Source organism: Crocuta crocuta, unplaced genomic scaffold (assembly GCF_008692635.1).
Source record: "Crocuta crocuta isolate KB4526 unplaced genomic scaffold, BGI_CrCroc_1.0 scaffold267, whole genome shotgun sequence".
Classification (NCBI taxonomy): Eukaryota; Metazoa; Chordata; class Mammalia; order Carnivora; family Hyaenidae; genus Crocuta; species Crocuta crocuta.
In genome coordinates, this window is record NW_027531899.1 from 1429052 (window position 1) to 1442222 (window position 13171).

The following is a 13171-nucleotide window of genomic DNA, read 5'->3' on the forward strand; positions in this document are numbered from 1 at the left end:
CTGCAGCATTTTCCATAAAAGCCCTGAGCTGGAAGTTACCCAAATGCCCATCGGTGGGGGTCTGTTAAATAAATGATAGCACAGCCATCACAAAGCGGGCCCTACAGAAAGGTGGTCAAGATGTATAATGAAAGGGAAAATGCAATCAGAAGAATAGACAAAACCAGTGGCTCTCAACCTGGCTGCTCAGTAGACTCCCCAAGAAAGCTTTTTAAATCACCAGCGCCTGGGAGCGCCTGGGTGGCTCAGTAAGATAAGCGTCCCACTTCGACTCAGGTCATGATCTCATGGTCCATGGGTTCGAGCCCCGCGTCGGGCTCTGTGCTGACAGCTCGGAGCTCAGAGCCTGCTTCCGATTTTGTGTCTCCCTCTCTCTCTGCCCCTCCCCAGCTCACACTCTGTCTCTCAAAAAAAAAAAAAAGATATCAAAAAAAATCTAAATCACCAGCGCCTGGAGGAAACAGCATGCTCATTGTCTACAAGCAGCAGAAAACATCAGGCGACATGAGCAGAGACTGCGAGGGACCACCATCACTGCAGTAACGACTGGAAGCAGCCATCGCTGCAATAACAGGTGGAAGCAGCCATCGCTGCAATAACAGGTGGAAGCAGCCATTGCTGCAATAACAGGTGGAAACAGCCATTGCTGCAATAACAAGTGGAAGCAAGAATCATCAATAGATGGTGAAACTAACTAATGGTGAAAGTTTGAGGAATAGCCAGATATTGGCAGAGTCCCAAATGATCTCTCCAGGAATAATATTAGTAGTAATTATATACACTATAGTAATTAATATTAATAACAGAACAATAACTACAACAAATAAAATAATAACATAAAATAGAGATTAAAACAAAGGCNTGAAAACAGCCATTGCTGCAATAACAGGTGGAAGCAAGAATCATCAATAGATGGTGAAACTAACTAATGGTGAAAGTTTGAGGAATAGCCAGATATTGGCAGAGTCCCAAATGATCTCTCCAGGAATAATATTGGTAGTAATTATATACACTATAGTAATTAATATTAATAACAGAACAATAACTACAACAAATAAAATAATAACATAAAATAGAGATTAAAACAAAGGCGGCTAAATGTTCACATTCGGGAAATGTTGGTAAAGGGGACATGGAAAGTCTTTGTACTTTTGCAACTTTTCTGGAAGTCTGCAATAATTTCAAAAATTTAACTCAAAGAAAAAACTAATCTTTGCTGATTAAAGTTCAGAACAGCGATCACACAGGGGTATGAGGCATCTTCTGGTGCTGATCACAGTCTATTTCCTGCTCCAGGGGGTGGTCAACACTGGGCCAACACCAGGCCCCTTTCTTGCAGATCCTGGTGTTTGTTCTGGAATGGGGCCCAGACACTAGAGTTTTAGAACTTCCCCATGGTACGCGCGCCAAAGCTGAGAACCCCTAGGGTATGAAGCATGATCCAAGTTGTTTTTTAAAAGTGGGCGGTACAGTACCACATCTCTATCAAGACCATGACTCCACTGCACACACAGAGAACATTCTGAAATGCCATCCAAGAGCCAGAATCACAGAGAGCGGGATGCAAAGGGGTGTGGAGGGCTGGCGCTCACCTCCTGTCCTCCGCACTGTTTGAATTTTTGTCACAAGTGGCTCTCACACGTTGATCTTACTAAATTGGCAAGAGCCGGCTTAAAAAGCAAGCCCTCTCTCCTCGCAGAAGTGAGTGATTCTAAGGCAGAGAGGGGGAGGGCAGAAAAACACATCCCGGAGCACCTTGGAGGGTCGGGAAATAGGGAAGCGCTCACAAAATGACAGGGGCACGTCGAAAACCACAGGACCTGACCGGAAGAGCTCCCAGCGGCCAAAGCAGAAGCGGGCTGAGCAGTAAGGTACCAGCAGTCATATCAGATTATTGCCCACAGGATAAAATAATTACCCACGAGTCCAGACTGGTATAAATCAATAACTAACTACATAAATGGAACCGAAGGGACAACATTTCCACACGGGAGGCTTCTAATGAATAAATCTAGAAGGAATGAGTGAACTAGAAGCTCCCCATCAGAACAGCACAGTAATAATTCTGGCAGGCCAGACCCACCGAGGGATTCAAAAATCAGTGCATGAAAACTTGAGGAGAGAGGGGATATTTGCATGGCTGCAACAGATCTCCCTGAAGATACTTATTCATTAGAAAGGGAGCTGGGGCACCCGGGTGGCTCAGTCGGTTAAGCATCCGACTTCGGCTCAGGGCATGATCTCATGGTTCGTGGGTTCGAGCCCCGCTTCGGGCTCTATGCTGTCAGCTTGGAGCCTGGAGCCCGTCTTCGGATTCTGTGTCTCCCTCTCTCTCTGACCCTCCCCTGCTCTCTCTGCCTTTCAAAAATAAATAAAAAACAAAAAAGAAAGGGAGCTATAAGAAAGAACTTTACGGTGGAAGAACCCAAGAGACACCTCTTTCACCAGGTGATGCAGAGAAACACCTCCAGGATGAGACAGGTGGGAGGGCACGTCATCCTTGGTCACACCGTCACTTCTTCTGGGACTCTCTTGCCCAAAATGCATAGCCAGAGCCTCAGCATCAGACACACCCAGACCAAAGGGCCATTCTTCAAAACAACTGGCCAGGAGTCTTCCAAAATGTGAAGGATGGAAGACAACGAAAGACTGAGGAACCGTCATTGATCGGACAAGACTAAGGAGACGTAAGAACTAGAGACGGTGTGGGAGTCCCAGAACCAAAAGCAGTCGTTAGTGGAAAGTTCGGTGGAATGGGAATGGTCTGGAGTTCAGCTGCGATGACACTAATAAGAAGCCCTCTGCCTCTGGGTCTGTCGGTAACCTGGGCAATCCCACCACTTACTGAACCACTACTGAACAAGCATTTGAGTGCCTCACCTCTGTTTCCACATCTGTACAATGGGCATGCTACTAGGCGTACCTAAGTTCTAGGGTTGAGAGTTGGTGACAGTGACTGCATAAAGCACATGGTACTGGGGCCGGTACAAGAGGCCATCAAAATCAAGAGGCAAGAAGCCGAAGGCACCCCCCCCTTCCCGCCCTGCTCACAGCAGATCCGGTGATGATGTGGACAGGGCCTCGAGGGTTGGTGTACGGCATCTCTCGGCTGCCATTAAATACCTGGAGAAGGGAGCAAGGGGGAGGGGCACGTCACACCAGGCCACGCCCTGGGGCGTCCGGGGGTCCACTGCCACCAGCCACATGGGCCCTCGGCCCTCTCTGAGCCTCACCTGGTAGTTGTAGATGGGCCACAGCCGTTCGTACGAGTGTTCATGAGCCCACAGCTGCAGATCGACCCCTGAGGCAGAAAAAGTGGGCGTCAAGCCCCTTGATCCTGGAGAGATGAGGCAGCTGGAAGTCCCCCCCAGGTCACTCACCATATTTGTAGAAAAGGTCCTCCAACCCATACAACTTGCCGAGGAGGCCTTTGCGAACCTGGGCGGGAGGAGCGAGGAGGTGAGTGGAGACTCAGGCCAGCCCTCCACGTGGCTCTTGGCACCCCGCCCCAGGGAGGGGGTCCTCACCTTGCTTTCGTGCCATGTACAGTCATCCAAATCAGCATTGGAACAGTACATGGGCCGGTGGCCCATGGTGATGATCCACGGCCGGGCTGCCCGGTTCTTGTTGGCTTTCTAGAGAGCAGGGCCCAGAGTGAGAGGTAGGGATGGGGGAGGGGAGGGGCAGCTGGTCAGGGGATTAGAGGGGACCTCAGTCGGGTTACCTGGAGGTCGTTCTCCAGCCAGTGGAACTGTCTCTCTACCAGGTGGTGGCCGTAATTGAGGAAGAAATACACTTCGGTGGAGAAGGAGATGATGTGCGCAGGGCCCAGATCCCAGCTGGAGGGGTCAAAGGGCACGGGTCAAAGGTGGGGTCTCCCGCACGGGGTCAAAGGAGGTCTCACCCTTGGGAGGAGAGAAACCAGTCCCCTAGGCCCCCCCATATTACCTGTACCACAGGCCTTGGTTGTTCCCCGGCATGCTGAAGCGAGCCTTGTAGTGAGAGAAGTTGCTGGATAAAAGAAAGTAAAAGGGTGGAAAGAGGGTCTGGGTTCTCGGATCCCACCCCCATCTGGTCTGGCTCCCAGCCTAGCCCTTATCGCCTCTCCCACTACCGCTAATCAGCTGCCAAAGCGTGAGGAACTAAGGTGAGACGAGGGGAAGGATGCATCCGTTTCCCTAGGTCAGGCCCTCGCCCACCCAAAGCCCTGGGCCCTCACTAGCGCTCTTCGTGATTCCCAGGGCATGTCATGTATGGCAGGCTGGCGGCCACAGGTTCGATGAGCCGCATGAACTTGTCGCCGACGCGGGCATTGTCCTGATCCATATTGTAGGCAAAGTCTCCTGGAGGCGGGGGGAGGGGCAGGGACAGAGTGAGGCTCTCCTTCCGCCAGGAGGAGAGAGCTGGTTGCTCGGCAGCGGGCAGCGGTAACCCCTAGCTCCGAGCCATCCTGGCTATCGATCCCTACCCCACCCCCACTCCCATGTGCACTTGGAACTGTTTCCCGAACCCTCGGTCCCTGAGCTCCCCACCCCCGGCAGGACTGTGCTGGTCTCCTGTGCTCTGATCATACCAGCCCACATCTCTGCCCGCCCTCTGGTCCCCTCCCACGACAACGACGTTAAGGCCGACACAGTCTGATACTGGTTTTGAACCAGGCACAGTTCCAAATGCTTGACATACTTAATCACCTGAATCTTCAATACACCCTCTGAGGTGGATGTTATGATGACCCCACTTCAAATGGGGAAACTGAGGCCCAGAGGGGCTAAGCACCCATGCAAGGTCACAAGGCTGACTAGTTAAGAGCCAGGAATCAAACCGAGAGTCCTGATTCCAGAGTCTGCGGCTTTGAAACTTATCAGCCCCAATCTTTCTCTCCCATCTGTTCCCCTGTCCCCCGAAGCCACAGCAGCAATGATAATGACAATGAATAGGCAGCACTTACAGCATGCTGGGCAATGTCAACTATGTAGTCATCACGACAGTCCCGTGAATGCTGACCCAGTCTCAGCTCCCACAGTAATAACACAGAGGACAAAAACAAGGCTCTTCGTGTTGGAGCTGGGATTCTAACCCGGGCGTTCTGGTTAACCTCAGACCCCATCGTCAAGACCAGTCTCATCCCCGTCCCTCCAAAACCACACAGGCCCCAGCGTGGGCCCCTCAACAGTACCGCCTTGGCCTCCCACCCACGCCCCAGGCCTCCCCCCCAGGCCACCCTTGCCAATGCCTCACCCACATGGAGCACAGCATCGTACATGCCCTGCTGGGTGTCCCTGCGCAGCCGGGGTAAGGCCTTCGGGTTGTCAGCCCCCAGGTCCCCAAACACAGCCAGGCGGGGACTCCAGCGGGGACTGTTCTTCAGGGCCCTGAAGCGGAACCGACGGCTCCAGCCCCGAGAACTGCCGCAGCGGTAAACTGAAGCAAAGGGAAAGGTCCCGGTCAGCAAGGAGCACCCCAGGCCGTCTCCTCCACCCCCCCTCCGTCTTCAGCTGGTGGGGGGAGGCAGCGGGGGATTGGAGGGTTCTGACCCGTGCCCTCTGGTCCACGCAGCCCCAGACCCCAGCGCCGTCCATTTTCACCCCAGAGTCTCCTACAGTAGGGTCCAGATAAACAGAGTAGTCACCGGCCCAGCCCGAGCCCCCCACAGTGGTAGCTTCCGTCTACACCCCACTCCTCTTCCTGCTCCCCACAACACTTGGGCCCGGGTCCCCTCTCACCATACTGGACCCCTGGGAGCAGCCCCCGCAGCGTGACTCGGTGTATGTAGAACTTCCGCCGGAGAACCCCCCCATCCGTGAAGTGGCTGAAGGTGCCCTGGGCCCGGAGGGGCAGGGGCCCCGTCAACTGCCGTCCATACTGCACTTCAGAGTGGGTGGGGACCCATGTGGTCCAAGTTACAGTCATGGAGCCTGGCTCACCTGGGGAGAAAGGAACAGACTGGGGCTGGGCGGTGAGGCCTGAGCGGGGATGGGGGCGGGGAGGGAAGGACGCGCACAGAGCGCGGGGTGATCGCTGAGAGCTCCGGAACACTTAGCCCCAGGGACACAGGTTCGGAGCTCCCCAGGTTCAATCCCAGCCCTGCCGTTTCCAAGCCGTGCTTCCCTGAGCAAGTTGCTTCACCCCTCTGAGCCCCAGTTTCCTCATCCGTAAGGTAAAATAATACTAATATCTACTTACTTTATAGGGTTTTTATGAGGCTTAGGTGCGTAAACCCAAGTAAAGCACTTGCAACAGTTNAGAGCCCGACGCGGGGCCCGAACCCACGAACCGCGAGATCATGACCCAAGCGAAAGTCGGACGCTTAACCGACTAAGCCGCCCAGGCGCCCCAGTGCTGCGTTATTCCTATCATTAGTCACTCTGTGCAGATCTCGTGCCATTTCACATACGTGATATTTTTTCTTAACGTTTATTTATTTGAAAGAGAGAGAGTGAGAGAGCACTAGCTGGGGAGGGACAGAGAGAAAGAGAGAGAGGATCCCAAGTAGGCTCCCCATTGTCACCCAGGCACTTCCACGCATATTATTTAGGGGTTAGACACTCAGATCACTAGAAGCCTGCTGGGTAATATAAACGGGGACAAGGGCCGGCCTGAAGCAGTAAGGCAGCAAGGAGTTAGGGAGTGTGTGACACACTGCAGACCCTGCAGTGTCTAAAAGGGACAGTCATCGCTCGCTCTGGCGACAGCCACCACGCGGGCCCAGTGCCACTAAATCTGTCAACTTCTGCAGCAAGTCTCTATGTGGTGGTTTTTATTTTATATATAAATATACAAATCCAAACTTTTAAAAACCGTTTTTAAAGTTTATTTATCTATTTTGAGAGAGAAAGAGGGGGAGAGAGAGAATCCAAAGCAGGTTCCACGCTTTAGCACAGAGCCCGATGCAGGGTTCGATTCCACGAACCGAGAGATCACATCCTGAGCTGAAATCAAGAGCCAGCCCCTTGAGGCGCCTGCGTGGCCCAGTCGGTTAAGCGTCCGACTTCGGCTCAGGTCATGATCTCACAGTTCGTGGGTTCGAGCCCCGTGTCAGGCTCTGTGCTGACAGCCAGCTCAGAGCCTGGAGCCTGTTTCGGATTCTGTGTGTGTCTCCCTCTCTCTCTGATCCTCTTCTGCTCACGCTGTCTCTCTCTCTAAGAAATAAATAAATGCTTAAAAAAATTTTTTTAAGAATTCCTAAATGTCAGCAACCAAACCAAGGTTTTAAACATACCACACGGAATAGTATGATGTTAAGAGCACGAGTTTTGGTTCCAGCAACATGAAAATGGACACCACTGTCTATAATCACAAAATATCACAAAGAAGCAAAATGCCCATCCAAAAGAGGGACTGAATAACTATGTACCATCCAGACAGCATGAAGCAGCTGTCCAAAGAGGACAAGTTCTAGAACTGATATGGACCGATGTTCCAGGACATCCAGTGAAGTAAAGAAAGCAAAGTACACGAGAGTAAGCTGTAGTCAGCTACTCTTCATGTAAGAGGATATACGCAAGTAGCTACTCATTTCTTTCTTTTTAAAAAATTTTTAAATGTTCAAGTGGGGCTTGAACTCAAGAACTGCAAGATCATGACGTGAGCTGACGTCAAATGCTTAATCAACTGAGCCACCCAGGTGCCCCCGCTTTTTATTTTTTTTAATGTTTATTTATTTATTTTGGGGGAGAGAGAGAGCAGGGGAGGGGCAGAGAGAGGGACAGAAAATCCCAAGCAGGCTTTACATTCTCAGCGAATCGTGAAATCATGACCTGAGCTGAAATCAAGAGTCAGACACTTAACCGACTGAGCCACCCAGGCGCCCCACTCCTATTCACTTTTTAAATATAGTGGGGAGCCTGGGTGGCTCAGTCAGTTAAGTGTCCGACTTCAGCCCAGGTCATGATCTCACAGTCTGTAGGTTTGAGCCCTGCATCGGGCTCTGTGCTGACAGCTAGTTCAGAGCCTGGAACCTGTCTTCAGATTCTGTGTTTCTCTCTCTCTCTGACCCTCCCCTGCTCACACTGCCTCTCTCTCTCTCTCAGAAATAAACATTAAAATTTTTTTTAAAAATTTTAAATACAGTTACGTCTGTTGGTCAGTCTTTATATTCCATACTGGCTTCTCCCCACATCCTGAGTGGTTTTAATTGTTAGTTTATTTGGGGAGTATGTGAAGGAAATGTGAAACATGACTATAATTCTAAGAGTCAGAATTACACAAAAAAGGTAGTGTTTTCCCTCCTGGTCTTTCCCGCTCTGCTCCTGTTCCCCCTTTTCCACCCCATCCCCACCCATCCCATGTAAGTAACCCATCTTTCCTTTCTGCTGTATCCTTCTGGTACTTCTTTCGTAGAAATGAGTAGCTACCAGGGCGCCTGGGTGGTTCAGTCGGTTAAGTGTCTGACTTTGGCTCAGGTCATGATCTTGCAGTTCTTGAGTTCAAGCCCCACATCAGGCTCTGTCCTGAGAGCTCAGAGCCAGGATCCTGCTTCGGATTCTGTGTCTCCCTCTCTTTCTGTTCCTCCCCTGCTTGTGCTCTGTCTCTCTCTCTCTCAAAAATAAATAAACATTAGAAAAAAAATTTAAATGAATAAAGTAGCCACACTGAAGGGGGGGGAGTAATCATGGGAACTAGGTTTTGAATGGACACTGAAAGACTATAGAGAAAAGACACAAACCTCCAGTTAGAAAATAAATAAGTCACAGAGATGAAACAAGCACAGCATAGGGAATATAGCCAATTCGTAACGACATTGTGTGGTGACAGATGGTGTCTACACTCACCGTGCTGAACGGTGAATAAGATATAGAACTGTCAAATCACTATATTGTACACCAGAAACTAATACAACATTGGATGTCAACTTATACTTCAGTAATAAAAGAATGTTTTTAAAAAGACTAGAGAGGGGCACCTGGGGCTCAGTCGGTTAAGTGTCCGACTTTGGCTCAGGTCATGATCTCACGGTTCGTGGGTTCGAACCCCGCGTCAGTCTCTGTGCCGACAGATCAGAGCCTGGAGGCTGCTTTGGATTCTGTAACTCCCTCTCTCTCTGACCCTCCTCTGCTCACACTGTCTCTCTCTTTCTCAGAAATTAAATAAATAAATAAATAAATAAGCAACCAAAAACCTCTCTCCTTTCAGAAAAGCAAAAAATAAAAAAATAAAACTACAGAGAAAAAAGACCATACACACGTCATCATCTAGTAAATGTTCTCATGGGGATGCAGACAAATGATTCTGGAACCGCTTTAGGCCCATATTTGCGTTGAACAAATAAGTAAGTATATCGTAGAAGTGGAAGGTAGATTTCTTCATGCTGGAGACAGAAATTACACACAAGGAAGGAAAAATGCCGGAATAAATCCTTGATGTTGGACTAGAATCAGAGGTATCAGCATGATCTCATGGTGCGTACAGTACAGACACAGACAGACACGAAAATAGAGATTGTATGCATGTGTGTGTAACACCCACATGTGCTGCCTAGCTCTGTTTTTGAAAGGGCCTGGCAGCAATGATACCTCAGTAGCCGCGAGCACACTGTGTGCTCAGATCTTGGTTTCTAAACACCTGTTCTCCAGTGAAAGAAACTGGGGCTCCTTGGATACGTGGTCGATTTCAAAGATGGGGCAGGAAATACACAAGATAAGCCTGGAATAACCTATGGTCCCAGAAAAAGTGGAATTGCTCAAAAAATGATGGAGGCTTATTAAAAGAACACAGGAGCCAATCTGAAGGAATTCCAAAAGACCAAATCTGGGACAATTTGAGCCACAAAGTCAACAACAGTAGTCTTGTACATTTAACCAACGGAATAACAGTAAGTATCTATAAGTCTATACTGGAATGAATGAATGAATGAATGAATGAGGGAAGGAATAGCTTTCCTTACAACAAAATTTCTGTTAGATGGAGACAAGGAATTAGAAAGTTACAAAATCACAATTAGGCAAACACCACCTAACAATTGTCACAGGCAAGATCCACTGACAGATGGCAAAATGAGCTGGTGAAATCTTCAAGAGAAACATGAGTTTGCACGGTCTCAAGGAATCTCCTCCAAGATATTTATTAATTACAAAGGGAAGAATAAAAATCCTACAGTGGAGAAACCCAGCGCGCACCCCTGTAACCAGGCAGCAAAGGTTAACATCATTCGTTAACAGTAATAAACTGTGTCGGCATCATGAACTCTCTGATACCAGGCACCGGGAAAGACACAACATCACAGCTGCGATTAGTCTTGCCAGAAAAGCACATAACTTCATCCTAATCTTGAGAAAGTATCTGACAAACCCCAAATGAGCGCTCCCCTACAAAATAACTGCTCGTGGAGTGCCTGGGTGACTCAAGTCGGTTGAGCGTCCAACTTCAGCTCAGGTCATGATCTCACGGTCTGTGAGTTCCAGCCCCACATCAGGCTCTGTGCTGACAGCTCAGAGCCTGGAGCCTGTTTCAGATTCTGTGTCTCCCTCTCTCTCTCTGTCCCTCCCCAGCTCATGCTCTTGTCTGTCTCTCTCAAAAATAAAATAAAACACTTAAAAAATAATAAAAAATAGAAAAATAATCTTTAAAAAGCCTCCTCTCTGTACCCATGAGAAACCAAATTTTCTTCCTATATGTCATCCAAAGCAACCTATGGAAACAGCAGCAGAAGCAGATGTGGGGAAACTCTGGCCATCTCCTATTAAGCTAGACATTAAAGAGACTTAAAAAGATGTAAACCAAAGCTCACCAATTTCTCACGAAGTTTCTTTGCTTTTGTATAGTTATTTCTCCAGAAAAATGCCATATATCTTAATGCAGAGCGGATTTACTAGTGTTCATCTTAAATGCCTCCATTTTAGTTTCTAATATGGCAAATGTTTGGATATAAGTCCCATAAACTCAAGTTCTTTGAGGTTCTCAATAATCCTTAGCTTCACCAAAGATGAGACAAAAATATATGAGAAGCATGATACAAAGCTCCGCTTTGCCGTTTTGCAGGTAATATCTCGTTTTCTCCCTACTATGAGGTCACACTAACATTTTCCGTTGTCCAGATGAAGAAGCTGAGACCAGAGAGGTCAAGTCACTCGCCCATAGTCACGCAGCAGGCAAGTAGGATTAAACTACTTAAACTGGGATTAAAACCCAAGAAGTTTGGGTACAGAGGCTCCAGGGTCCACCACAGGGCACCACCACCCCTAGATCAAGGATCAGGAGGCAGCTTTGTGGGGACACAATGGGCAAAGACAACAAACAGCGGCCCCCTTTGGGGAACTTACTAGGGGTGGACACGTAATCATTTCCCACACAGCCAGATGCACCACTGCTTCGAGCCCCCATTTCACAGAGGCAGACAACTGAGGCCCAGGAAGGGCAAGGCCAAGGTCCCACAACAATCTGCACGGGATCCCGGAGCCCCCGACCCACTGGGCCTCCCTGGAAGTGCTCACAGAAACTTACCCGGGTAGGACAGGTGAACTTGCTCAGGGGCGGCGCTGGGGGCCTCCCGGGCCCCTCGGACTCCGAGGGAGCAAACCAGGAGCACACAGCAGCCGGCCCAGCAGGGACACAGGGGGCGCATGGTAAGGGGACGGTGAGGGGCAGACGGGGAAGGAGAGGGGTCCACAGTAGATCGGATTCAGGGACAGCACGAAGGTCAGGGACAGCACGAAGAGACTGGGCTGGAGAGCAGAGGGAGGTCCGGCAATGCTGGCGGGGAGGGAGGCAGGATGGTTATCCAGATGCTGCAGAGAAAACAAGCACCGCGATCGTTACCAAGCGCCGAAGGTCCTGAGACGAGCTGTGTGCTAAGCGCTTTGCATAGATGAAGTCACGGGAGCCTCACAACATTCCTATGTGTGGCGGCTGCTGCGAACACCCGCGACATATCCCAGGGGAGGAAAATGAGCAACAGTGATTCAGTGCACGGCTAGGATGTCGTGGACCCAGGGGTCCTGGCTCCAGCGCCCCTGGTGTTAAGCGCAGCTCACTCTCGGGAGAGGTTTGGGAGCGGGGCGGGGGCTGGGTGTAGGTAGTTGCCCTTGGCAACGCCACATCCAGCGAGTCCCCCCCCTGCTGTCAAGCCGGAGTCTTGGACCTTACTGCCCCCGCCCCTGTATAGCATTGCACGCTGCTCTCAGACCTCATCGCTCTCTGTTTGGTCCTCCAGCCTTCCATGCTGGTGTTAGTGACCCCAATCCCGCACTGCCCTCCCCAGATCGCCCCGGAATTCCGTCCGACCTGGAGCGGCCCCAGCCTCTCTGCCCTCTCCCTAGCATCCCATCCTGCCTTGGTGACCCCAAGCCCCCAGCGCTGCACCTGCACACCCACCCTTCTGGCCGGCTCCCCTTCGTTCTCCAGCTCCCCCAGGACCTGCCGGGGCACAACCGGGTTGGGACCGTCAGCCCCGACCCTAGGAGCTGGAGCGGGGGACGCCCTCCCAGTCCCCTGCTCACCCTCGGGGGCGCCAGCTGCCCGCATGCGCGTCTCTGGCCATCCGTGCGGCGGCGGTATTTATGAGTTTGAAGGCATCGTGGCACCCTGCCGCCCACAGCCGTCCCAGCCCCGGAAGAGCCTGCCTTCTCGAGGTGACAGGCTCCCCAGACAGCCCGGGCCCCGGGCCACACAGGTCCGGCCGGTCCTGGGCGCCCCACCCCCTACCCAGGGTGGGGCCTGGGATGGGGGACCCAGAAAGCTTTGGTACGCAGCAGCCGCCACCGCCAGGCTGACCACCGGATGAGCGCGAGACAGGTAAGGCTGAGCTGGTCCCCCGGGCGCCCCACCCCAGGGCACCGACCCTGACTCGCACCCCCCGCCCTGCCAGATCGCGCGGTAGCCCCGCGTGCCAGCAGCAGGGTCTGCGACCCAGGGGATTCCCAGGTCCCTTCCAGCCGCCTCATCTTCCTCTAAACTCCTTCCGCCTTCCTCCTCCTCCAAGCTTAGCGCACGGATTTTTCCCCCAGAACCCCCGCGCAACCCCGGGGCACACTGAAAACACAAAATCAAAATCCAAGAAAGACAGTGCCGCTTCTGGGCTGTGCGCCCTAGGGGGGTTACTTAACCTCGCCGAGCCACGGCAGCTTCACGTGCAAAACGAAGATATTAATAGCACATACCCTATGGGCTGTTGTGAGGATTAAACCAGGGGAGGCAGGCAATTTCATGCTGAGAAACAGACTGGCCCAGAGTCAGG

The 13171-nt window shown here is 51.3% G+C and overlaps 1 protein-coding gene across 1 annotated transcript in view; it reads right to left on the reverse strand.

The window, feature by feature from the left end:
* ACP7 (acid phosphatase 7, tartrate resistant (putative)) overlaps positions 1–13171 on the reverse strand; it is a 41832-nt gene that overhangs the window by 3345 nt on the left and 25316 nt on the right. The window contains exons 3-12 of the mRNA XM_077773868.1: positions 11440–11723; positions 5724–5924; positions 5239–5421; positions 4220–4343; positions 3949–4011; positions 3725–3839; positions 3528–3635; positions 3381–3438; positions 3234–3301; positions 3052–3123 (exon numbers count right to left, since the gene is read on the reverse strand). Of these exons, the coding sequence (XP_077629994.1) occupies positions 3052–3123; positions 3234–3301; positions 3381–3438; positions 3528–3635; positions 3725–3839; positions 3949–4011; positions 4220–4343; positions 5239–5421; positions 5724–5924; positions 11440–11560 (1113 nt within the window). The 5' untranslated portion in view covers positions 11561–11723. The remainder of the gene's footprint in view (positions 1–3051; positions 3124–3233; positions 3302–3380; positions 3439–3527; positions 3636–3724; positions 3840–3948; positions 4012–4219; positions 4344–5238; positions 5422–5723; positions 5925–11439; positions 11724–13171) is intronic.